The following is a 26,723-nucleotide window of genomic DNA, read 5'->3' on the forward strand; positions in this document are numbered from 1 at the left end:
AACCCTCTTGCTTCAATCCAGGAAAAGTTAATTGGGTTAACATGCTGTTTCAATGGAACTTAAAGCACAACAAGTTATTTCTGGACTGGCCCCATATTTTGTATTATCTGGTTTATCTCCAGGATTATCCAGTGAAAAGTTTGTTCTGGGTTGGTCAGGTTGGCTCCAAGTCAGAATGCCCCCCCCCCCCCTTCGCTGACAGAGTGAGTTTATTTCCAACTCTCACATTCCCAATTTAAGAAGAGCCTAGTTTACAGCTTTGGGAGAAGACTTGACCTATGTGCAGAGTCTAAGCACTGCTGGCATTCACTAGCAGACAGATATTATCCCCAGAAAAATGATACTGTGCAGTACTTATGTAACCTGTAAACTATGTATCAAAGTGAAGAGGATGAGATGCTATTATTGAGCAGACTTTCAGAAAGCTAAGTTTGAGTTCCTTTTAAGTTCTGCTTGTTTCTACCCATATATTTTCTCGTTGTTGCTGTTTTCACTATTTTAATTTATTTAGCACTGTTCTGCCATAAACAAATGCTTCCTTTTCACCAATAATCACAATATGTTGGTTTTACTAGACTATTTTTGGGTCTCACTATGCTTTGTTGCAGGCTGGTTCCTGTTCAGTCCTCACCCCCACCCCCACATTTCCTTTAAAAGGGAAAGAAGTAGAGGATAGAGAGAGGAATATAAATCACCCTTCTTATTGCTTAGGAGCAGTATGATTCATAATGTTATCGGAGGTGTTATTGAAATGCATACTAGTCAAAGAGGAACAACTAACTCTTTAAGGTGCTACTGGAAGGAATTTTTTTGTTGTGAAAAAGAAGTGAGGATAAATCCCTACACCTCTTGACCAACCGGTTTCACATTATCATGCACCAAGCATCTCATTTAGCCCCGAGTTTTTTGCTTTATTTGTGCTCTATTCACCATACTGTGAACATGTATTCTGGGTCCACCTCTGGAAAATGGCAGACTTTCTCATGGCTCACAAGGTGGTGGTGGTGGGGAATCAATTGAAAGCCACCTGCAAGTAAAAAACAAAAAATCCACATCTCTCCTGCTTGTGGTGATGTTTGAAATTCAGCAAGCTGACAGTCTGAGTGGTTTCAAGCCATCCCTCCACAAACAGAAGACTACCCAGCACCCGGCAGTTTTAAGAAGGGAGATATTTGAAAGTGCAGATGTGGTGTACTGTCTGTAGTTTCAAAGGCTGGCTCAATCCACACCTTCAAAGATGAAAGGACATATTGAGTAGGTTTCCCTACCATCTTGATCCATACCTTCAAAGTTCACCAGGTGAAATTCAGCAAGGGGCTAGGACTGACCCATTGGCCATAGGTCCCCCACCCCTAGTTCAAAACATTTCTGTCAACCAAGAGCACCACAAATCAACAAGAAAGAGAACCATCATCAGCTGTAATGATTGACGTATAAAGTGAACGGATCAGCAAATTAAAGCTCACTTTCACCTTACAGCCTTGCTACATTGTTATCTTTGCCAGGTATCTATAAATCCAGATAAAAAGTCACATGTCTGTGGCTACTGGGAATCCCAGAAACTGGCATGGATTTTAATTTGAAACAGTACTGATTAAATTGCACCACTGTAGTTCATAAGTACATATAGAAAACTGAATGGACTGAAATCTCGCAACAACTTTAGGATCCTCCATTATGGTGGCTGCATTAGGTCTGCCTGTTTATGCCCTTGATTACATTCCGGGCATGATACTTTTGTCATTTGCTATGTACAAAATGATGAAGCATGTGCCCAGGTGAATTTCCCAGCATCTAGTTCATTTGTGGTTTCCTCCCTTTTCTCTTACTTTCTTGTTGGGCAACAGTTGCACAGCCTGGTTGTTGCGGTTATTTTCAGGACTTGACACAAGTCCTATTTTTGTATAGTATGAATTTTTATTTGCCCAACTGGAAAAAAGGTGTATTTAACAAAATCCTGCTCCTGAGGCTATGAGTGCAGTTGACAAATAAATGTGTATCAGTGTGCAGTGAAGCACTAATATTCTGTGAGCAATTCAATTGCCTGAATCAAATCAAGGACATTTTGCTGTATAGAACCAAAACACCACCAGATGGTGCTATTTTTTTATTTGCAATAGTCTGTCTATATTGACTTTCTTATCTATTCCAGCAGGGTGGTGGATGAGACAGTGGGGCAATGCTTACTTTGAAATAAAAGCTTGAAAACGTGGCTCAGATGGTTCAGAAAGTTCCATTCAGAAAGTCCAGAGAAACTAGATTTATTGACTGGTTGAAGAAATCTAGCAAAATTTTCTCAAATTACTGCTTCCTGCTATAGGGAGTGATGGAAGTGGGGGTACAGTGACTTGGATCTGTTATCAAGATTGTTCATTGCTTTCCAGTCATAAACAGGACATCTCAAGTACAGTGGTACCTCGGGTTAAGAACTTAATTCATTCTGGAGGTCTTTTCTTAAGCTGAAACTGTTCTTAACCTGAAGACCACTTTAGCTAATGGGGCTTCCCGCTGCCGCCGCGCCGCTGCTGCCCGATTTCTGTTCTCATCCTGAAGCAAAGTTCTTAACCCGAGGTACTATTTCTGGGTTAGCGGAGTCTGTAACCTGAAGCGTCTGTAACCTGAAGTGTCTGTAAGCTGAGGTACCACTGTACTCCTTGAGATGAAAAATAAAAATAAATACCTGTATGATTCCCATCTATCAAAACACTTAGAAAATTCAAGGCTGGGGGAAGTTGGTCATAATAAAGTGACTCTTGGTTTTGTAGGAACAGACAACACTCATTTTGATGTTGAAGAAGTAAGCTTTGATATCTATACCCACCCAACACTGTTCAGATGTTTCAGGAGTGTGCTGACTTGGTTTTTTCCTCACACATACTGAACCGGTCCCATCCATAAAATAATCTGAAGCCGTGTAAATTATATATCACAAAGGCAATAGTGAATGCTACAATGTACAGCTGCAACAGTGAACACATGCCAATGAATGCAAAAAGAGGGCTGTGTGTGGGGTATGTGTGTGTATTCACAAGCACCACCCACTAGGCTGTTCAAATCCACCGGGCTGTTCAAATCATACACAAGGATATATTTTTCAAAGAAGCAGATACTTCCAGCTTGGAAACAGAGTAACATGAGATGGAAGCCACATTGGATTACGTTTCACACGTTCAGGATTCTTACTATGAACTGGTTCACTGGTCCATATGCAAGATAAGTGTTATGAAAAATATTTCTGTCACAAAAGTGAATTGCAGTGCAGACAACTGTGTTAATGTCAATGCAAATATATTTGATGAAATGAATAGTATGTCTTCTTCTTCTTCTTCTTCTTCTTCTTCTTCTTCTTCTTCTTCTTCTTCTTCTTCTTCTTGTTTAATTTATATATCGCCCTATACCTGGAGGTCTCCGGGCGGTTCACAGAACAAAATCAAAATATAACAGCACAAAATGTATAATCAAAATGAAAACAACAACCCAATAGCCCCTCCCAAGACATTTTAAAAGGGCATAGGATGTAAATCAGGTCACCCGAAGGCCTGGTTAAAAAGGATTTTTTTTTGCCTGGATCCTAATGGTGTATAATGAAGGTGCCAGACAAACTTCCCTGGCGAGAGCATTCCACAGACAGGGAGCCACTGCAGAGAAGTTACCTGATGTAACACTGGTATCTTGAAGCCAAGATTTAATATACTGTGTAGGGCTTTCCAAGAGTCCTGTGTAGTGCTTTAAACTGCCCAAGGCTTGGGCCTTACCAGTCATCAGTCAAAACCTGCTTTCCCTTGCCAATGCAAAACTGGGAATGCACATTGAGGCATTGGCAGCCACATCTCTACCTCCTCAAACCTGACATGATATGATGTGGTCTGTAGAGAATTGCCATACTTAAATTTGTGTTGCACCTACAGTATGTGCTAGTGTAAATAAGAATCTGTAGACTGGTAAGCTTTTCAGGTCAGATCAATGTATTTGTACAGCCTTGCAGAGCTGACACCTCTTGAGGTCAAGGAAAACAAAATACCTTTCCATGACCATTGTAGCCTATGTAAACAATATTCTTGCAGAGCGCATTTTATATTTTTTCAAAGTTTAGATAATAGAATTACAGTGGCAAATATGGGAAAGGATTTACCAGTTCATCCTTGTCAGCACTAAAGGACTTTTTCCTTTTAGTATACAAGGAATGTTAAATTATCTGTAGCTGTGATCACCGCCTGGAGGAGGCTAATTAACTTTTGGCAGAATCTAGAGTCTGATGACGATGATCTTATGCAGCCTCATTCTTTGACTGCCTTTTGGTATCTTAATCTTATAAGTCTCGTTTGATTAGGCCCTGAAGTTAAGCTTCCTTATGGCAACAGTTTGTTTGTCAGAGAGCTCTTCTCTAAGAACTTTGTTATCAGTTCTTCACTTGATTTTGAAATGCTGCAAGATTAGCTCACATTGTAGCATGCTTTTCTGACCAGGCTCCCAGTTGCTAACCTAGTAGCAGTAGACAACGCTAGTAGCTTATATGTATATAAGAGTTGGCTAGGATGCAAAAAGACTTCAGTGATCTCTTTGCCCAGTCATTCTTCCCGGCTTGCTCAAATGTGCCTTTGCACTTTAGGAAGCTCTAAAGGGCTAATATTCATACGTTTGCTTTGCTAGGTACCGGTAGCTAATGTTTTCCTAACAATGTGTAATCATTTCTGGAAGCAGATAGTCTCCTGTTTAGGCTGTTAAAGCATGAAAACTCTAAGCTAGTAGGCCAAAGACAAACACCAGATATCACCTAGGCTTTGCCTTATCAATGTGTCACTTGATTGACCCCATACAATAATTATCTCAGGAATGCAGCTGGCTAGGCAGCCCTGGAAGATAAAGACCATATATGCACCCCAAACTCATCGCAGAAACTTCCTGGGAGCAGTTATGCCATTGGTTGGGCTTATCTGCAACCGCCTCTTGCTGGAATTGGCCATGAATCAGTGGTGTGAATTAGCAACAGTGCTGATTCCAGGTTCTGATTTCTGATCTCCTCCTGATTGCCTTCTGTGCCTCCTCTTGCCCTTTCCCCTCAAAGGAGGGAGATGAGGCTTCTTGGCTCAGCAGCAAGACCAGATGGGAATGAGGGTGTGAGTTTCATTGTGAAGAAGAGGAGCTGCCAGACAACACAGAAGTGTCTCCAAGAGCTTCTGCTTTTCCTCTCTCTCACCTCATCCCAATTCTTTTTGTTCCTTCTGTAACATGCATGCCTATGCCCTGCACACACAAGGAATTGCTGCTGCAGACACCAATCCAGTTAAACACTGGTGTGGTCAGAGGGTGGGCTGCAGTACTGAGGCCCACTGGGGGTCCCCAGTCTAGAATTCTGGAAACCATATGCTTGTGCAGATGAACTTTCAAAATGCTGAAATTTTGGTGGTCCAAACATTTCATTATTGCTTTTATATCTACTCCATGTGCATTTTTTTAAAAAAGCCAACAGCAGCAGCAGTTGATGGTACTGTATTCTATAACCTTTGGGCAGCTTGAGATATTTAGCCTCAAAGTTTGTGGAGCACTCAAGAACAGAAACAGTCATGCAGTTGGTGATATCGGTCTAAAATATATATATATAATCAGGTGGCAATGAATGATTGAAAAATGAAGAAAAAGTTACTGCCACACATAATCATTATAGTCACTGGTTGCCATCGCTTGCTGTATATATTACCAACTGCATAAAAATTGAGAGGAACTAATATATCCTGATTTACCAAAATTCTGAATACTGAGAAGATGCAAAGACAGTGATAAAATGTTTGGTGCACCAGTATTTGAAACTGACCTGAAATATGGCAGTGTGCTAAAGATTGCATGCCTCTCTTGCTGGAATGAATCTTACACTGTTGTCTCTCTCCCTTAGTTGCTCTGAATAGCACCAATCACCTGTTCAGCAGAGAGGTGAGGACAGCTACATTTGCAAGTCATTGATTGGTGCTATTCACTGTAACTAAGGCTGTGAGCACATTATCCTTCACTCTGGCTCCAGGGCAGTTTGAAGCAGAGTACTGTATACATGCTGGTAGCCACAATTTATATGCATCCTGTAGTTTCTGGAATAATACAACTTCTATCTGATTTAAAAACACCAGCTGCGGAGATGTGTGCATTTGAGGCAGCAGTTGTGTATGCTCAGATGGCAGCTTTACTGAATAGGAGTTTGGTGTGGGGAAACAAATCAGGGATTGCACATTGGGTGAAGACAACCCAGGTGTCTCTCTGGTCTGCAAAGTGTGGGGGCGGGGGGCTGACGGACAACATCCCTGCATTTTAAGGTGCTCATATATACACAGGTTGCCCCTCTACATCTGCAAAACCTGCCTGGGGAATTGTACATGCATCAGCCATTTCCACAAGCACTTCTCCATTTAGTGAGGAATATGCAGGCACAGATTTCTTTCTGCATGCATATGGACCCTAGCTTGCTCAGGGCAAGTCTAGAAATTCTCAGCAACTGTCCTGCGAACAACCAGGTAATTGAGAAACATGGGATTGATGGATGCTGCTTCCCATTCCTAATCTAATCTCTGTTCCTGTTCCTGCCCTTCTAGAACGATTTGTCACTGAGATAGATGAATCACCATTCTTCTTTTGCTAGTCAGATTCTATTCCATTAGCATAAGAACATAAGAATAGCCCTGATGGATCAGGCCAGTCGCCCATCTAGTCCAGCATCCTGTTTGCACTGGGGCCAACCAAATGCCCATAGGAAACCCACAAGAAGGACTTGACTGCAACATTGCTCTCCCCCTCCTGTGCTTTCCAGCAATGGATATAGTCATCCTGGACAGTAGCTATTGATAGGCTTCTCCTCGAAATCCTCTTTTAAAGCTGTCCAAGTTGATGGTCATCACTGCCTTTTGTGGGAGTGAATTTCACAGTTCAGTTATATCCTCTGTTATTTTAATTTTGCTATTGGATATTTAAAATGGGAGGCCTAGTTCCGCCATACCAAATTCGAAACGAAAACAAAAATTGGGACAGTCAATCAATAAAAATAAATTGGTATTAGCTGATTATCATTGCTGGCAGAGCATTTTTCTGCTATGTAGATTATGAATAGTCTAGGAAGTTAGGCCTGATGATTCCACAGTGGGTTAAGAGCTTATCTCCTGATAGGTGTGGAATCTCAGCATTCCAGCCAGAGCTTGAAGAGGACACTTCCATCTGTTAAGGCATGGGTAGGCAAACTAAGGCCCCGGGGCCAGAGCCAGCCCAATTGCCTTTTAAAGCCAGCCCAATTGCTTTTTAAATCCTGCCCGCGGATGGTCTAGGAATCAGCATGTTTTTACATGAGTAGAATGTGTCCTTTTGTTTAAAATGCATCTCTGGGTTATTTGTGGGGCATAGGAATTCGTTCACTTCCCCCCCTCCAAAATATAGTCTGACCTCCCACAGGTCTGAGGGACAGTGGACCAGCCCGCTGCTGAAAAAGTTTGCTGACCCCTGAGTTAAGGAGTGGGGACCAGATATAAAGTGCGAGGGAGGCTGTGTTTGAATGAGGCAGGCAGCCTGCAATTCTAACCCAATTCACATGGACGTAAGCATCAATCAATTCAACAGGACTTACTTCTGAATAGGCATGGTGCTAGGGTTGCACTGTAAGCAACTGTGAGCTAACCTACAATTTAATTTGGGGAGGGAATGCTATTCATGTCCCCTTGAAAGGCTAGTTTTAACGGGGCCTGACAGGAAGGTATCAAAGGAGAATAAAAATTTGAGGTGGAAAGTCTGGCCTGAGATGGAAAATGAAGACCTAAGGATCACAAACCTGACCAAGGTGGAAGTTGGAGCTTGGGGAGCTTTTGGATTTGAGAGGAAGATGAAACCAGGTTTGGAGCACCCCATAAGCGTTAATTTTAAATATGGAGGGTTAGTTGGAAAAAACATGGATCCTGTGGGGTTGGAGCCCCTCCGAGCCCTGGGGCTTAACATCAAGGACTGTCAAAGAGGCTGACAGAGAGGAACTGAGGGTGACTTGAGAGCCTCGGACGTGAGATCTCCAGGCTAAACAGTATATGATGAACAATTGTTGGGGACCAAAACCGGGAAAGGGGGGGTGGAGTTTGGTAATCCAAAGGATATATAATTAAAATTTACTTTGTTTTAATGTGTTGATTATTTGCATGGAAGTTGGGAAAGCCGTGGAAGGGAAATATTGGCCGACTTTAAGAAATATGCTTAAGAATAAGAAATGACGTATAAGTATTGATGTTGTTTAGATAAGTTAAAATTGGTTTTTAGAATGGTCAAATTAAAATGAAAATAAGAATTGCAAAAATAATTTAAGGAAATGGAAGAAAGAGAAAAGGTAAAATCATAATATGTAAAAATTATTAAGCGAAGGTTGAGAAATTTGTAATAAGAATTTGCTGGAATAACAATTGAATTGGAATACAAGAAGGGGAGGTGTGAGGAGGTCTGAGAAAGAAGTTATATGAAAATAAGCAATTGAAATTGTATATGTTTTTAATTGTTTTTAAAGTTCTTTTTTGTATTTTTTGTTACTTTTTTCTGTCTATTTTTGTTATGTTTGTTATTGAAAATGCTAATAAATATTCATTAAAAAAAATGAAAGGCTAGTTTTAATATTTTATTGGGGGGGGGGGAGGTTCATTTCAGAACTGCATCAGAACCAAAAAGGCTTGAAATAGAAACAAATGTACCCTACTTTCTTGCCTCCAACGATTAAAATTTCTCCCCACCAAAATTTATCAACCAAAGGGTCAGTTTTTAATGTATTTATCCAATACATAGTGCATACACAAACAAAACCATTAGAATGGATATAACATGTAAAAAGTTGCACATTGTCACATGACTAATAAAAATTAGGAAATGGCTGTATTTACATAAGTTTTGCTTATTTATTGAGCATTGGGGCTGATTCTATTAGGCAAATGGAAGTGGTAGGCTTGGGCAGATGATTTTGGTTGACAAATTGTTTGTTACTTTATTTACTAGGATTGTGTTTTTACTTCTAGGGAGAGAGAGCAATGAGATTATCTGTCTCAGGTGCCAAAATAACTTGGTCAGTCTTGGGTATAATGCCTCTGACTTGGGCAGGGCTGGAGAACATTTGCTGTTCCACCTCAGGCAGCAGGATGTTTTGAGCTGGCCCTGTTGGGCATATAAAACTAGCAATCCAAACTGATTATAATATCCAAGCACCTCAATCTAGTCAGGGGTATATCTGGAGTTGGATGAGAAACTGCACTCACAAAGAGATGCTGGATATGGGGACAAATAGAAGAAGACGCCTTCACTCTGGTATGGCTCCCCTTTATCACATACACAGCCCAACAGGACAACGATAAGAATCCACCAACAGCATACAAATCAATATGGCTAACCTGATCCTAAACATCCACCCACCCCACTCACACATGAAAACAAAGATCACCACAGCCAATCACAAATGAACAACCACACCCTAGGCCAACCCTCTCACCACCAAAGGAACACAAGCGAATAGTAAAGGGAACCTGCACAAGCGACGCTGACACAACCCCCCCACATGCACTAAGTAGAATAGAAGCATTGCCACCCGACCCCACCCCCACTCACCATTTCCCCCCTTTCTTCCTAATGTAACACTAATGTCTCAACAAATGAAACTGATCTGTAGAAAATGTAACTTGAAAAAAGAGACATTGCACATACTTTTGTAAACCAAGAAATTGTTAATAAAAATACATCAAAAACAAACAAACAAACAAACAAACAGATGCTGGATATGTAATTCCCTTTTTGACAAAGCTGCCTGGGCTAATTGGTACAAATACTGATTTATTTATTTATTTAGACAGGGCTATGTGTCCATGACTGTGGCAGGTCTGTGTCTATAAAGTTGTATTGGAGCCCAAATCTCTATTTGATCAATCTATCAATTAAAGCACTAATAGTACAATGAGTGTGATTTTTGTACCTTAGGTGATTTTTTTTCAAGAAAATGGTGTGTGTTTGTATAATCACAAAAGGATGGTGGAGCGGTGGTCAATTTCTAACTCCAATTCAAGTTGTTAATATTAGTGTAAAGATAAAGGGACCCCTGACCGTTAAGTCCAGTCGCGGATGACTCCGGGGTTGCGGCGCTCATCTCACTTTACTGGCCGAAGGAGCCGGTGTTTGTCCGCAGACAGTTTTGGGGTCATGTGACCAGCATGACTAAGCCACTTCTGGTGCAAGTACTTGAAATTATTAAAATGAGTCCGTAAGTGACTGTGGAGGCCAATTCTGGGTCTACATGTCCTTCCACAGTGGGGACATTGGTTTCTGGGCGGGAGTTGATCACCAACCTGGTTTTTAATTCAGTGGGGGAGACTCAGCTTCTGGTGTCTTTAGTAAATGCAGACTATGGGGCTACCACAGAGCAGGCCCTTCTTGGTCATAGTGTTCCTTATGTTGGTTTCATTCAGGCATCAGCTAAAGGTGCATTTATTCATGCAGGTCTTCAGAACACAGGGGGAAGGACTTTGCCTATTTTATTGCATTTTAATGTGTATTTGTGATTTTTGAACCATGATCATAATGACGTTTTGTGTGCTGCATTTATCTGGTTGACCACTGTGAGAACAGGATACTGGGTCACTGGTCTGAATCCAGAAACTTGGAAGTTACGTTGCCTACATCTCAGATGTGTGTGAGATGCCTGTGGTTATTCAGGAATGAATGGAAGTTACTTTGTACATCATCAGAGGTTCTCTGTTCAGCGACCGTGGCGCCAAACACAGATGCCAATTCTTGTCAAATAAACCTTAAGTAAAAAACCTTCCCCAGTTGTCTCTGCCATCTCTCCTTAACCATGGTTGTCATTCCCACTATGTTAGGATTTTAATATCCTTAGAGCAAAGAGCCATTTGCCTTTTCCCTGCCTTGCAGGCAAAGTATTATGTGATTGCATCACCACCATCCAACATTCATGTATTATTATTAAGATTATCTCCAGATTCCTTTTAAGAAGTCTGCCAAGCGGCAGGTGCATTTAATTTCAACCAGAGAAATGCACATTGCTCTAGGGGAAGAGGAGAATAATAAAAACGCAGGATATTTGATAAAGTTCAAAGATGATGAGGGCCACTGCGATTTCATCGTAAAACTGCGGCGCCCAGATGAATCAATGACTTGACACTCATCGTGCGTTTCTATCTTTGAACACAACAAAAATTTAAAAGTTGCCGAAAAAGGTGGTCGGATGCACAGCTGAAACCATGTGACTTAACCCTCATCCTTTCAGAAAGCAAATGGGGCAATAATCATTGTACATCTATTGATTTTTCCAATCACGATGCCCATAGGCTTCTCCTCCATGCTTAGCCTACGTTTATTGGCTCCTTAGCTTAAGTTCATTGCTTCTTCGTTTGCTCTCGCTAGGCTCGCGTCCTCGTCCTGCTCCCGAGCAGGGCGCGCTGTCCCTTTAAGAGGCCGCCGCGCCTGGGCTGCACTGTCTCTTTAAAAGGCTGTATCCTGCGGGTCCCCGGCTCTTGAAGAGGGCTATGGCCATTGTTTCGCTCCTGCTCTTTCCCCTCTTCCTCCGGGTCTGATCAATTTAACCACCACCACCGCACAGCTTTAAGACATCTACATATATTTTAAAAAGGACAGCAAGATGGCTGAGATGGGCAAGGGAGTCACCGCAGGGAAAATCGCCAGCAATATGCAGAAGAAGCTCACCCGGGCCCAGGAGAAGGTATGGGGAGAGCGCGGGGCGGAAAAGGCAAGGGGCTGGGCCGGCGGGCCGGGCGTCGCGTCTGCGGTTCCCCGGGGCGCTGATGGGGCTTCATGCGTGCGGGGAGAGGGAAAAGGGTCGCCAGTACAAGGAGCAGGGCGGGCGGGTGCGCTTTGGCGAGAGTGGCGCAATGCAATTCAGTGGGGCGTCCTTCTCTCCCCTGCTCTCCTAGAAGTGCCGTCCCTGCGGAGGATCCCTGGTGCGTCTTGACAGTTCGGCCACGTCTCCTCCTTGCCCGTCCCTCCCGCGCTACTTTTTTGGGGTGCCCACGCTGCGAGATTCCCCGGGGTGGGCTTGGGAGCAGGGCAATGCAGTCTTCGCTCCTGGCTTGTAGGCTGCTTCGGAAGTGGAAGTCCGGCTGCCTTCAACACGAGGGCTTCAAATCACAGCCTCAGAAGCGCAACGTGGGGCCTGGGATAGCAGACAACTCCAACGAGCCGAGGACCCTTCTGCCCCTACTGAAATATTTGAGGGGGCTGCCCCCCAAGTTGATGGCCATTGCCATTCAAATGGTGTGCGTGTGACGTGTCTTGTAATCGATTATGTGGGGCGCTGCTTACCTCCCCCCCCCCAATATTTTATTCAAGTTGGCACCCCTGGCCTGGGTGGTGGGAAGAGGGTGGAGAGAGAGAGATCGGCAAAGGTTGTAGGATGGTGGCTCGGCTTATTTTGGAGACTCCTGCCCAGTTGGTGAAGCCGAGGGGAAGGTTATTAGGGGCAAAGGCATTATGGCGTATGGGATGGAAGCGAAACTCGACCTCTCCTGGGGATGATATCCCTCTGTTCTCTCCCAACCCCGTAATCTCTCCTATATTGGCGTGTTTGTAAGGTGTCCCTCAGCCTCGATCCGTTTCCCTTCCAGCGCTGCAAGCGGGACAGGTCTGCTGTAGGGCGAAAGCGACGCGCGCTGTGCGTGCGGACACACCGCGGCTATTTTTAGCGGCGAAGGTCAGCGCGAGAAAACCCACCGCCACTACCGGGGGTTTGGCCCGAAGCCCGGACGAGATGGCGAGGCCTTGGGATGGGATTCTGGGCGGACGGATCGACTGGCTCTCGATAGGGAAGGGCGCGCTTTGCGGTTGCCCCCTGGCGGGGGTCCACGGCGCCCACTTTACGCCTGCAATAAAGATGCATTTGTGTTTGGGGGGGGGGGAGAGGCTTCGCGCCCCAAAGACCGCACAGGGTTAAAACCCACCTCGAATAGGGAAAGGAAAGGGGGGGGTCCCGGGGAGTTGGAAATCCGCTCTGCAACGTCAGAGGAGATGTGGACGAGATTCCTCCCTTTACGCACGCGTGAGATGTCCGCCTCCCTCCCCACCCCGCCTCCCCCAGGTTAAGATGCTTCAATTGCAGCTCCTTCACCTGCAAAGGGCAAGGACAGCAGTTAGTCGTTTCCTCTTCTTCCTGCCTAACAGAACACGGAGAGCTCAGCCCGGATTCCCCAGCCCCCCGCCCCCCCGTGCTTGGAAATCTCCCTGCTGTCCCCGTGGGCAGCTCTCGCAGTCTCTCCATCTCCCTCTCTCTTGAGCGCATGCGGGGGGAAAGCAAGGCAGGCGGGCGCTGTGGCTGGCCTTGGATCTGGCTGGCTCTTCTCCCCTAATCCACTCTTGTCTCTCCATCCCCCCCCCCGGGCTTTGCTGTGGCCACTTTTCCCGATTGACAGGCGCGCATAGGTCGGGCTGCTGCGAGAGCGGGGCTTTTCTCAAAAGCTGCTTTCTAGAGCGGCTCGGCGGGAGATTAGGACTGCCTGCCTGCAGTTCCAGCCGAGAGAGAGAGAGACAGAGGGCTCTGCGTGGGTCAGGTGCCATCAGAGGCGATTGGGGGAGATGAAAACCGCTGCCTCTGCCTCTCTCTCTCTCTCTCTCTCTCTCTCTCTCTCTCTCTCTCTCTCTCTCTCTCTCTCTCCCCCCCCCCCCCCCCCGTCGTGTGGAAGAGACCGCAGGCGTGCTGCATAAGGCGTGGAGAGGCGGAGGAAGTGCTGCTGCGCGCCACGCTTCTTCACCGGATTACTCGCTGGGTTTGGAGACACAGATTGGTTTACGCTTGCCTTCTTGCTCAGGGTCTGACTGGCCTGCTGCCAGACTGCCTTCCCCACAGCAACAGCAACCCCCGAAGCTCATTATTGTTCTTGCTTTTCTGTGGGGTTGCTGCTTCGCACCTGTGGGCCAATTCCAACATAGTATCATAGAACTGTAGAGCTGGAAGGGACCCTGAGATCTGTTCCGACCCCCAGCAATGCAGGAATCTTTTGCCCAGCGATCCTGAGATTAAGCATTTCAGGCTCTACCCACTGAGCTATCCGTGCAAGCCCATGGAAAGCATAATTCCCAAAGTGATCCCTTGTACCTGCTGGATGGCATTTTTTCACCATAGTAGCCTCATTCCACACACTTTAGGGTTAAGTCGCTGGAGGGTGAAGTAAGCATCTAGAACAATTTCTCTTATGATTGTGCTTTCTGCCTGACCACTGGGACAATGTTTCTCTCTCTTTGCCCCCGGCATTTTGTTGCTTGCCAGCCTTCTGTGTGGTGTGGTGTAGTGGTTAAGAGCGGTAGTCTCCTAATCTGGGGAACCGGGTTCGCGTCTCCGCTCCTCCACATGCAGTTGCTGGGTGACCTTGGGCCAGTCACACTTCTGTGAAGTCTCTCAGCCCCACTCACCTCACAGAGTGTTGTGGGGGAGGAAGGGAAAGGAGAATGTTAGCCGCTTTGAGACTCCTGAAGGGGAGTGAAAGGCGGGATATCAAATCCAAACTCTTCTTCTTCTTCTTCTTCTTCTTCTTCTTCTTCTTCTTCTTCTTCTTCTTCTTCTTCTTCTAGGCCTGCTCTGCTTTGGGGCCTCCTGTGCCTTCACCATCACATCAAGCACCAGTTACCTTTTCAGTACCCGACTGTGCAGGGATTCTCCATGTGCCCCTGGGGGTGGTCCAGTGTTGAAAGTGTCCTGTTTCTTAGAGGAACTCCAGGTTAGGGTGGTTAAAGGAGCCAGTCCTGGCAGAAAGGCAGGAGGGAAACTCTCAAGGGCTAGGCCAATTGCTTGCTGAGTTCCCACTCCAGGTTCCATCTCTCTTCCAGTCACTAACTCTGCCGTGATTGGGATCAGGACTTCGTTTTCTAGAAGAGGACCAGAGGGGAAGGAAGCACATACTCAAAACCTAGAGAGGGGCCTCCATCAGCTGGTGCTTGACTTTTGACCCCTGTGGTTGCAAGACCTCCAGCAATCTTGTCACCTTCCTTTGGAGGTGTCTTGCACACCTGCCCCTCTGCAAGGGGGCTTGGCCCAATGTGCGAGAATCCAGGCGTAGGAGGAGAGGTTCTATTTCAGCCTCGCCTAGCTGATGATGGTTGGGGTAAAGTTTCTAAATGAGGTAGGTCTATTTACAGCAGAGCCCTTTTGCCTGTGTGGCAAGTTGCTATGCAGCGCAAAGTGTCACCTTACGCTCAGAAAGGAAGATATGGCTGCTGCACTGCTCCAGAGCAGTTTGGAGCAAATAGTTCTTGATTTGCCTTGGAGCAATTTTATCTAGATCAAGCAAGGAAATAGCATTCTGTCTTATTTTACTTGTCCCCTTTCTCCAGTTCAAATACACAATTCCCTTTCTTTCTTAGGGACAATGATCACCACAGTTTAAGTCCATAGCCTGCATAGCCTGAAGAAGAGCTTTTCTAAAATCTTTATTCAAGCAAGCTGTTATTATTATTTTTTATTCTGGCTTTTATAGTTGTAACACATTACATAGTGTCACACTTAAGTGAATTCTTCCTGTGAGTGGCTTATTTCAAGGGTAATATAATTTACAGTTTAACACACAAAATGTAACTTTGTTGTTGTTAGAAACACAACTTTGACTTCTGAAATGGAGAATATGTAGCATTTTCTGTTACAGTATCATATCAAAGCCAAAATATCTTTTAAAAATTCAAATTACCAGAAGTTTCTCTTTCTTAACAAAATTACTAGTATTAGACACAAATTGGAAAGAAAAGCTATCTTTTTTAATTTACTTTAAACAAATAATATTTGGATAGGGAGAAGGAACTTCACCCTGTGCTTTGCAACAAGGCTGGATTCTCCATATCTCCCAAATGATACCCCATATTTTAGAAGTATGTAGCCTGTGGTCTCAATTAGCCTGCCACAAATAAAGAAATCGTGCATGCATCCTGTTAGCCTTTCAGAACCAATATTAGTATGACTGAAGGGGATGGATTCAAAAAAAGAAAACTTTACCAGGAAAACGACATGGAGATGGAAACAGAGGCATACCTACCTAAACTCCCTTGACAAGGAGCTGTATTGGCACCCCATTATCAGTGCCCCTCTGTCCTTTGTGCCAGCTGACGGGAGGAGCCTCCACAGGGCTTCTGCAACAGCCCATGCCAGTCACCGGATTTGTCTGCCCAGAGGAGACTGAGTGCCTTGCCCGGCCACCCAGAGCAGCAGAGGAATGGCCCAAGGAGTGTATGGATGGGCTGGTGGGCTTCTAGCCACCCTGAGGCAGAGTGGAGAGGCATGATTTTGTGCCCCCCTGGGCCTGCCCCCTTGGTGGGTACCAACCTGACCAACCCCTGGGTGGAAAAGATGGGAGGAGCAGGCACTGCTTCATTTTGTAACTAGAACACAAACTTGCCCTGCCTTGCAACTTGTCTTCTTCCTATTGACTAAATAGCTGCTTCACTGGAATCTGTGGCTGATACAGTCAGGTGGCCATGTGACAAACCCGACAACAGTTTTCCTAAGGTTGACGTTACCAGAGAGCAAATCCTCCCAGCAAAGTGCCAAGTATGGGAGTCCATAGTGCTGTTTATGGTTGAAAAGCAGTGTGGGTGGGTTTGTGCTTAATTCATCATTTAAAAATCAATCTTAACTTGCTGTCCCTACTTATTCAGTGGTGTGGATGCAAGGACATGCGCATACTACTGAATGAACATGACCATTACCAGGTAACTGCAGTACCGAGGTGGGGGCGGGGATCCTTGGAAGCTGTGAACTCTGGTACTGGAAACAGGATTCTGGGATCAGCCTTCATATACTGTGGCAACAGTGCTTTTGGAGTGGATGCCCTGTATGGACTTTCCCAGTGGCGTAGCAGGGGGGGCCGGCCGCACTGGGCGCAACATCTGGGGGTTAGGGTTAGGGGGCACAAATTACTTGCCTTGCCCCGGGTGCTGACAACCCACGCTATGCCACTGGACTTTCCCAAACAAAGTCATGGACTTATTTCTGGTGCTCTCTCTATCACTCTCTCTTTAATGGCTAGAGATATGAAACAAATAACTTTGTTGTGTGTTTTGGGAGTAAGACAATAAAGCCTCTGGGTGCAGGCTCAGGGTAACTGTGAGTAAAGATTTCGGACAGGTGGTAGGGTGGTTTTTTTCCCATTATTAAAGTGATCTGTGTAACATATGTTAGATGTCTCTGCTATATTTATCCTGTAGACAGGTGTCCACTATCAGTAATTCACAGATGGTTAGTCAAGAACCTTGTGGGAACCCAAGGCTGCCTGCAATGGATGCCTGCATTTTGCAGGCAATGTGACACAAGGGAAATGTGAATTACGGGAAACGAAATCGTGAAAAAAGCATGCATGGCACAAAATGGAAATCTGCTGCTGTTGGTGTCAGTGCTTCCTGGAAAGCTACTCTGGAGGGCTGGAAGGACCACCAGAATAGTGCCAGAAGTGTTGCTGTGGGAGGATAAATTTGTTAAAATCACTTCTCCTCTTCCTGCTGTGGGCTCCTCTCTTGGATCTCAGTCCACTCCCTGAAAGGCAATGCTGGATCCCATGGGTATCATTGATCTCCTTGACAAAAGCAGACTTGAAATTTGTGTCAATTTAGTTGCAGAGCAATCTTGCAGATATTGTTACACACCAAGATGATTACACTGAGCCAGATCATTAGGAACTTTCCTGGGTTTGAACCTGGAGTCTTTCCTAGTCCTACTGAGAAATATCAAGGATTCACCCTGGAACCTTTTGCATGCAGGACATCCTCCAGTGGGCTATGGTCTTTCTCCCAGTGAGGAGATTCCTCATTCCTCAGTCAGAAGATAATTAATAGAAGATAAGCACCCTTGGGAAATGCAGCACCACGATCAGTCTTCACTGATCTGTGTACATCTGTTCTCCTGTAGGGGAGATTGGGATCCATGATGTGGGCTGTCTCTGCCCCTCTCACCACTGGCAGGAAGTTAAGATTTTGAGGAATACATTGGGGGCAAGACAACCCCCCAACTCCAGTTCTATTTCCTGCCTTCATCATTGGTAGGAGATTTCTCGCCAGCTCTAGGCATGGGAAAAGAAAAAGGCAGAAACGCCATATTGGAAGGGATTCCCCCTTCTGTTCTCTTGCTTTGTCTTTGCTTCCTAGATCCTCTTTCAGCTCCCTTCTGCTTTCCGTAGAAGGTTTTCGTTCTCTCTCTCTCTCTCTCTCTCTCTCTCTCTCTCTCTCTGTCTCTCTGTCTCTCTGTCTCTCTCTCCCTCTCCCTCTCAGATCCATTTTTCTTTCTAGACCCTTTCCCTCGCCTGGGCCTACAGCTCTTTGGAAGTCTTGGAGTTCAGTGCTTGGGAGGAAAGCCTAGGAAAAGGCTGAAACATGGCGGAATGGGCCCACTTTTCAGGAGGAGAACCTTTTCTGGGAGATGGAGCTTTCTGCTAACTCATCAGAGGGATCTGTGGGGAACCAGTGTTCTGCCCAGACACTGAGATCCTGCGCCAAGGGCCTTTTGGCGGTTCCCTCACTGCAAGAAGTGAGGTTACAGGGAACCAGGCAGAGGGCCTTCTCGGTAGTGGCGCCTGCCCAGTGGAACACCCTCCCACCAGATGTCAAAGAAATAAACAACTATTGGACTTGTAGAAGACATCTGAAGGCAGCCCTGTTTAGGGAAGCTTTTAATACTGGATGAATCATTGTATTTTAATATTATGCTGGAAGCCATCCAGAATGGCTGGGGAAACCCAGCCAGATGGGCGGGGTATAAATAAATTATTATTATTATTATTATTATTATTATTATTATTATTATTATTACCCAAGCCACCTGTGCAAGGGGGCCTGGAATTTCCTTGAATTTAGCAGCAGCCCAGGCAGAGGAGGTTTTGGGGGACCCACAGAGGCCTGATCCAGCAGCTTCAGTACACCCAGAGTTTCTGGTAAGCTGGGGGGAGGACCACCCATGCCTACGCCTCCCTCTGGGATGCCTCCAGTTAATCCTGAGAGGATTGCCTGACTAGGACAGGCTTTGGGCCTCCCCACTTGCCACAACTGATTTGTGCCTCAGTGCCACAGAGCTGTTTCTCCCCTGCCCACCGACTAAACATGTGGCATGTTTAGAAAACTTGCTCATTGCCAGTGTTCATCCAGTTATCTGAAAATCCACAGATCTTTAGGTCTTTAAAACTGTTTAGCACTTCCCAGTGAACTTCTAGATTCACTATGACTTGTCTGTGATTCATTCCACAAACGTTATAAATAATGAGACAGTAAGCTTAATGCGTGTTTGTTCAGGGTGACTATTTGTATCCTGAAATAAACCCTTTGTAAATCCCTGGCCTGCTTTCCTTGTTTTTAATACTCTAGAATGCTAGGGTATTACATTGCGTCCTTCTTGTAATGTTCCAGAATGTTAGAGTATTATGTCCAGATGTAAAGTTCTAGAATGCTACTGCGTCAGACTTGGAGTGCAAAATGTCATAATTTCCACCCAAAGCCCTGATAATAATGCCACGCAGGCCTGGCCCAAGTTATTTTGATACCTGGGATAGAACATCCCACAAGTGCTTCTCCTCCTCCCTGCCCATAAAAATAGAATAATAAAAAAATGGCATTTTGCTGTCCTTTCAGGACAACCAAAATCAGCTGCCTAAGGAGGAGGCTTCACTCTGTCTAATGGTAGGGTTGGCTCTGCTGATGTGTCCTCATCAGCTGCTTTTCTGTTGCTGTTTCTCCCATGGCTTCTTCCCAGCGCAAGTGACAGCTGCAGAGTCCCGACTTGTGAGCAGGATGGTCTTTCTTCACAGACAACTGTGCAATTGTTGAAAGAGGACATGGTGTCAGGGCAGGGCTCAAAGCATATGCTTGCTACGCACGTTGCCACTGAAATAAAAAAAATATGTTTGTGTGGTTCACGTAAAATTGTATAAAATATTCATTGAAAAGTAGACTTTGAAAAAGTAAGACAAGACAAAATAAAAATGCCAAACTATACATGAAATTGACAGATTTTAAAATCAGCTTGCAAGTCATGCCCAGATTGTGCCTGTTCAGAACTGTTCCTTGTGGAAGGAGTTGGGTGAGAGTGACTAGATCTGTACCTTTCTCCATAAATCCAAATAAAACCTGCTAAATCAATTTTGTGTAAACCTCATTCCAAATCCTGAGCCCATATGAGGAAATCTTGGAGAGGAAGTAGTGGAAAACATGGAGCAGAGGAAGAGTGGGGGGAAGGGGGTTCCATACCCAGCCTCTGTAGAAAAATAGGGGCTCAGAACATCCCCTCTCCCAGCCACTAATAAAAGTTCAGAGGCCACTGCAGGTGAGAGATGCATCTGTGTGGTACTCTCATGCCACTAGAGAGCATCCCTGTTTGTAGCAGAGAAAGTGCACACACATTGCTCCCTGGAGCATAGAAGGAATTGTGAAGGGAGCGAGAGTGGACCTGGCCCAATTTCATTGAAGAAAGGCTCATGGAGGGCATCCTCTGTCCTGGGTTACCACTTCTATTATTGATTTCATTTAGGTATGAAAATGCGCGTGTACATGCAACGTGTTCATAAAGACATTCAGCTTTTTTTGATGCGGAGTTTCTAAAATAATATAGCATATATATAGCCCTGCTTAGGTATAGACCTTGGTACCAGCATAGATCATTTACAAACAAAACTGCATCACCTGGTTGGCACTAGAAGTAACACATGGATCCTTTGGCTCTTTTTATTTGATTTTTTTTTTTTACCAAACATTTTGGTTTTCAATCATGCTGCTTAACCTATGAAGGAAAATGCATAGCAAGAGATAATATGGAATGATCTGGCTCAAAGTTAAGTATTTTGTAAAAAAAAGATTCGTTCATTTCAGTAGACAAGATGAGCAGGCATGCTGGCTTTTCCATGGAAGTCAGTAGGATTGTGGCTGGGCCATGTTCAGTGTTTTGTCATGGTTTCTTCCAGATCCAGAAGAGAGGAAGAAATCCTAGGTTTAGGTATCATTATGTGTTTTCAAGGGACGCAGGTGGCGCTGTGGGTTAAACCACAGAGCCTAGGACATGCCGATCAGAAGGTTGGCGGTTCAAATCCCCGCGACGGGGTGAGCTCCCGTTGCTCGGTCCCTGCTCTTGCCAACCTAGCAGTTCAAAAGCACATCAAAGTTCAAGTAGATAAATAGGTACCGCTCCGGCAGGAAGGTAAACGGCATTTCCGTGTGCTGCTCTGGTTCACCAGAAGCGGCTTAGTCATGCTGGCCACATGACCTGGAAGCTGTATGCCAGCTCCCTTGGCCAATAAAGCAAGATGAGCGCCACAACCCCAGAGTCGGTCACGACTGAACCTAATGGTCAGGGGTCCCTTTACCTTTATGTGTTTTCAAGCTCTGAGTATGTTTGTTCATGCTAGTGTGTGGGGGCAGTCACAACCAGTATTCTGGAAGCAACAGCATCCCCTCTGCCTGCACAAAGTAAATCTTAATGTTAAGTAAGGTAGGATCATGTGGACAAGTTCCGGTTGAGGGAATAAGACCAAGCTCAACAAGCTTTTGAGATCCCTTCATTATCTCCTCTTTTATTTGTTTATGATTTCATTTTTCTTAACAACAACAGATTTTTATTTTTTGCATTGTGTCCTTTGTACTTATAATGGATTACAAATGGGCAACTGTTTCACTTAGGCAATGAACCAGGGGTTGTTTACAATGATCTTGCCACAGACATGTGCTTTCCCCGCCCTCTAATGTTTGTGCTTCTGACCTCACGGTCCTCATATTTGCCATAGCTTCTGCAATTTCCCCTCTATTGTGGGGTATCTTTGCAAACAATCTTGTGTCAGATCCATAAAGCGTTTCTTTACTTCATAGAGTTCATTGGACAAATTTATAATGGAGGGGCCTGGATTTTAGATCTCATTTTATGATGAGGACTAGAAGCAGAAAAGTGTCACCTGCATCTGTCTGTGTGATTATGGGAAGATGGGCAGTGAATTTATTTGTACGCCGTCAATGAGGTGCAAATTGCCAAATTAGGTAACAAATACTGTACTCCTAAAGAATGTGAACTCTGCTTTTGATTGAGACTTAGGGCTCCCCCAAATGATCGGTTTATTCAGCATTCATCCTGATTTGCTTGCTTAAAGCTTACATAGTATTTAGACTATATCCTGTTTTATTGTGCGGTCTGATTTGTTTACAGGTCAAATATGTGATGATGAGCCTTCATCTGGATTTTCTTCTTCTTCTTCTTCTTCTTCTTCTTCTTCTTCTTCTTCTTCTTCTTCTTCTTCTTCTTCTTCTTCTTCTTCTTCTTCTTCTTCTTTTATATTATTAATTTACATTCAACCATCCCCACCCCCCATTTTTCAATTTATTTCCCTCATCACTTTCCAAATTGTTGTGCTAAGGTGACAGAGTGCTTAATGTTTAATGGCACAAATGCAAAGTTGTGCTATGTGCTTGAATTTCTCCTGCAAAAGTGTTACAGAGGAACCTTTTGTGGCCAATCTACTGATAAGAGATTTTGGAAGTAATGCCTGGATCATGCTTGTTGCTGTTCTAGCTAATTATATTTTATACTTCTGTTGTCTTAATGATTCTATATGAGAACTACTTTGTGTGTGTGTGTGTGTGTGCGCCCCAAAAGCTGAGGATTGATTATTAATGTCTGAGTCTGAATTATGTTTTATTTTGTGTAGATTAAGGGATATATATGTTTGTATTTTATTATATATGGCTTTAAATTTTCGTGTACCCTATTCTGCCATTGCTTTGCAATAAAGGATGGGTAAGAAATATTTTAAATAAGTAGAAAACTTTGTGGACCATAATTTTCCCAGTATAAGTTTCAAAGGAGGTGTTGGAGGAAGACAACCAACTTTGGATGTTCCTGTTGTCGCTCAGCATAATGCATTTTGAAAAGTTCAGAGATGTGTGAGGGCAGAGTAGAAGCCACTTCTCTGCTACAAGATGCCCCTCTGCACCACAAAATCAAGAATCGAATTGTCAGCTTTGGATTGTGATTTGTCATCCACATGAAGTAGGTATGTTAAAATATCCTGTGCTTATGTCAGTGGAGCAGAGGAAACTGAGGACTAGGGGCTGCTTATTGTGCATTCAACACAGTGAAGCGAGAAGAAAACTTATTCACATGGCAAGAAATACTTAATCTTTGTTTTAATCTGCAGAAAAAGGAGCTTTGCTTAGGAAGCAGCCAATTGTTTTATGTGCCAACTTTTATCTGTTTGGCTCCCACTGCATTACACACAAAAGCCAGAAGCAGAGTTTGTAGGAAAAAATGAATTGGCATGACCATAATAGGGGAACAATATGTGAATTTTGTGTGTGTATATGCCAGTGACTTCTTGACATACAGTTAGGGAGAGAAAAGAAAAATTCCACTTGCAGAACTAGATATATTTTGCCTATGGATTGAGTAGACTAGTAATGACTGAGATTGCAGAGTTGCCTCTCTGGCCACCACTTCCTACCCTCCAAATGCAGACAGAATTGTTCTGAAGACCAGAGAACACTAACATTGCTGTGAGGTGCTCTGTCTGGGGCTGCTATGAGAAAGTGTTCAGAAACTTCAGTGGAAACAAGATGCTGCGGCCAAATTGCTGCCTGGAACACAAGGTACAGGGAGAACAGAAACCCCTTGTTATAACAGGCTACCGGTCTGTTTCTAGGCACAATTCAAAGTGCTGGTTATGACCAACAAAGCCCTTCATGTCTTGGGTCCAGGCTATCTGAAGGATCATTTATTTCTATATGAGCCTGCCTTAGTTTTGATAACTTAAGGGGAGAACTTTCTCACAGACCTGCCACCCTCACAGGCATGTTTGGTGAGGGCATTTGACAGGGCCTTCTCGGTGGCTGCTCCCAACTGTGGAACTCCCTTCCATGGCCTTTCTGCTTTCCTGTTGCCAGCAAGCAAAACCATTTTTGTATGAACTGGCTGTTCTAGCAGGGTCTTTTAAGGGTGGGCATTGCATATTTTTTTCTCTTGCATTTTTAAATGGTTTAAAGTTGTTTTGATTCAGTGTGGTTTTTAATATGGTAACAATTTTTTTTTCTTGAAAGCTGTATATGTTTTTAATGCAGGCTTCAGTTTTGTGGGAGCTACTTTGGTTTTTATTAAAATCCTGAGTGGTACAAAAGACTCACACATATACTTAAAAATTCTGGGAGGAATTAAGCACTGCAGTATTAACAATTGTTCCATCAGTGCAAACATTTCTGCTTGCTAGACTGAACATTTTCACCCCCCCATTGTTCTGGAGGTTCTCCTAACACAGGGGTCAGCAACCTTTTTCAGCCATGGGCCGGTCTACCATCCCTCAGACCATGTGGGGGGCCAGACTATATTTTGAAAAAAAAAGAACGAATTGCTATGCTCCACAAATAACTCAGGGATGCATTTTAAATAAAAGGACACATTCTACTCATGTAAAAACATGCTGATTCCCGGACTGCCTGTGGGCCAGATTTAGAAGGCAATTGGGCCTTAGGTTGCCTACCCCTGTCCTAATACCTCCAGCTAACTTGGAGAGGTGCAGAGAGGAGGGTAGAGAAGCCCACATTGCTCAAGCAGGATTTGCGTTATGTTGGTTGGGTTGGTTCCCACTAGTGATACTATTCAGTTGAATTTGCCTTCTGGACCCAGAAGTTTGTTCTGAGTACCAGAAGTGAACAGAGCTCAGTCTCTCCACTTAAAAAAGCCACCCTGGATTACTCCAAGCTTTCTGCATATCATCATCATTATCATCACGACCATCATCATCATGGTCATTTTGTTACTGCTATTGTTAGATGATTGGGGCTCAAAAATCCAGAGCTCTGCAAATCATCCAGAGATCTATCAGGAGATTCTGATTCTGCCCACTCCTCATCTAAATCAGTTCAACATCTTCTAGAGTGCCCTTGTTGCACATAAGTGAATCTCAGCCTCAAAACTATGCAGCTTAGCTGTGCCTGTGGCAACAATAATCTGATTGTGGTGTCTTGTCTCTGTTATCATGGAGAGATTCAAAAGAGAACAAGTAGTATGGTGGACAGAATATGTTGGTTTTGGAAGACATGGGCTCAAATAATTATTAGCAATGTTCTCACGTAGTGGCTACAGGCAAATCACAATATCTATATAAAATAAGAAGAACGATGACCAGGCTTGTAGAGATGGTGTGAAACTGCATGCTTCGCAGCTGATAAGCATGTTGCATGTAAACAGACTGTATTCTAGCTATGTTTCTAGTTATGACAATGGTGTTAGTTTTGTGATTTTTTTTCTTTTTAAAAGGCTTGTCTAAAAAGTGCCAGAAAGGCACTTTCAACATTTCAAAGCAGCATACTATTTTGATGTAACAATTGGGTTATTTAAGGTTACTAATATTAGCTTTTGATTTGTGAGCAACACATTAAACACAGATGCTATCTGCAAATGTTTTGAGGTTCAAGGAAATAGCTGACTTATTAACCACAGTTAACACTTCTCAAGCATTTTCTTCATTGCCTGAAGAGTTACTGTAGAATAGTGGCAAAGTCTCTTACTCCACAGTTCCTTTGTTTTAAATAATTGTTTATTCTTTCTTAACACCACTGCCCAATGTATCATAATGGTATTAATTGTTCAGAATACTGCAGCTCCAGAATGCAGTGGAATGTTTACTCTGCCATGTCCTCTAGTATCCAGTGAGGCAGAGGACAAACAGTGTTGTTTTTCTGATATGTTGTCGCTGGCATACTACTGTCCCATTTTTAAAGACAACGTTTTCAGTGTTGGTTATTGGAGCTGTTGTTGTTCAGTTTTACCTGATTCTTTAAAGCTTAATCCCTGACAGGTGCTTAGAAGTACAGTGGTACCTCTGGTTATGTACTTAATTGGTTCTGGAGGTCTGTTCTTAACCTGAAACCGTTCTTAACCTGAGGTGCCACTTTAGCTAATGGGGCCTTCTGTTGCCACTGCGCCACTGGCGCACAATTCCTGTTCTCATCCTGAGGTAAAGTTCTTAACCCAAGGTACTACTTCCGGGTTAGAAGTGTGTGTAACCTGAAGTGTTTGTAACCTGAAGTGTTTGTAATGCGAGGTACCACTGTATGATCGAGCACTGGTGCACAACACACTGTGGTCTGCCATTGCACACCTTGCAACTGGTGAGATTCATTTTGAATTGCTAAGCTGAAGACACTATAACAGCCTCAGTGCATTCAGATTTAGAGCAGGACAGGCCATTGCACAGAGTAATAGCAGATAAACCAAATGGAGCCTCCAGCACTGAATAACGTTGGGATGGGGAGACTGCTGAGACAGAGACCCATGAAGAGAGCACATTACAAGAATGTCCCTGTTTCAAATAATAAAGCAATCATAGGGCTACTGGTGGTGAGGAGAGGTCTCTAGGCCCTCTATCTACTTTCTCTGCACCATAAATAATTATATATACCTCTATATGTGTTCCCTGTTACTCACACTTTTCTAAAACAAAAGCCCCAAATGATGTAACCTTTCCTCTTAGAGGAATACCTCCAGCCCCTTGGTGATTTTTGGTTGCTCCTTGTTGTATCTTTTCTCGCTCTACAGTACCCATTTTGACATGAGGCGACCAGAACTGTCCCTGGTATTTGAAGTGTGCTCAGATCGTAGATTTGTACAATGGCATTGTGATATGGGAAGCTAATAATCCCTAACATTGAATGAGCCTTTTTTTTAAACAGCTGTTGCATGCTGGGTCAACATCTTCATTGAGCTATCCACTACTCCCCCAAGTCTT

At 44.1% G+C, this 26,723-nt stretch overlaps 1 protein-coding gene across 24 annotated transcripts in view; it reads left to right on the plus strand.

Annotated features, from left to right (window-relative positions):
- The first annotated feature begins 11,389 nt into the window (after positions 1-11,389).
- The window catches only part of BIN1 (bridging integrator 1), a 114,395-nt gene continuing 99,061 nt past the window's right edge, over positions 11,390-26,723 (plus strand). For 19 of the 24 annotated variants that reach the window (XM_083740371.1, XM_083740392.1, XM_083740379.1 and 16 more), the window contains exon 1: positions 11,433-11,716. In XM_083740371.1, the coding sequence (XP_083596497.1) occupies positions 11,636-11,716 (81 nt within the window). In that variant the 5' untranslated portion in view covers positions 11,433-11,635. Of the gene's footprint in view, positions 11,717-26,723 lie in introns of all 24 variants that reach the window. The other 5 variants (XM_083740384.1, XM_083740385.1, XM_083740380.1 and 2 more) reach the window with 2 other exon arrangements.

This window comes from Podarcis gaigeae, assembly GCF_964106915.1.
Source record: "Podarcis gaigeae genome assembly, chromosome: 1".
In the NCBI taxonomy this organism is placed as follows: domain Eukaryota; kingdom Metazoa; phylum Chordata; class Lepidosauria; order Squamata; family Lacertidae; genus Podarcis; species Podarcis gaigeae.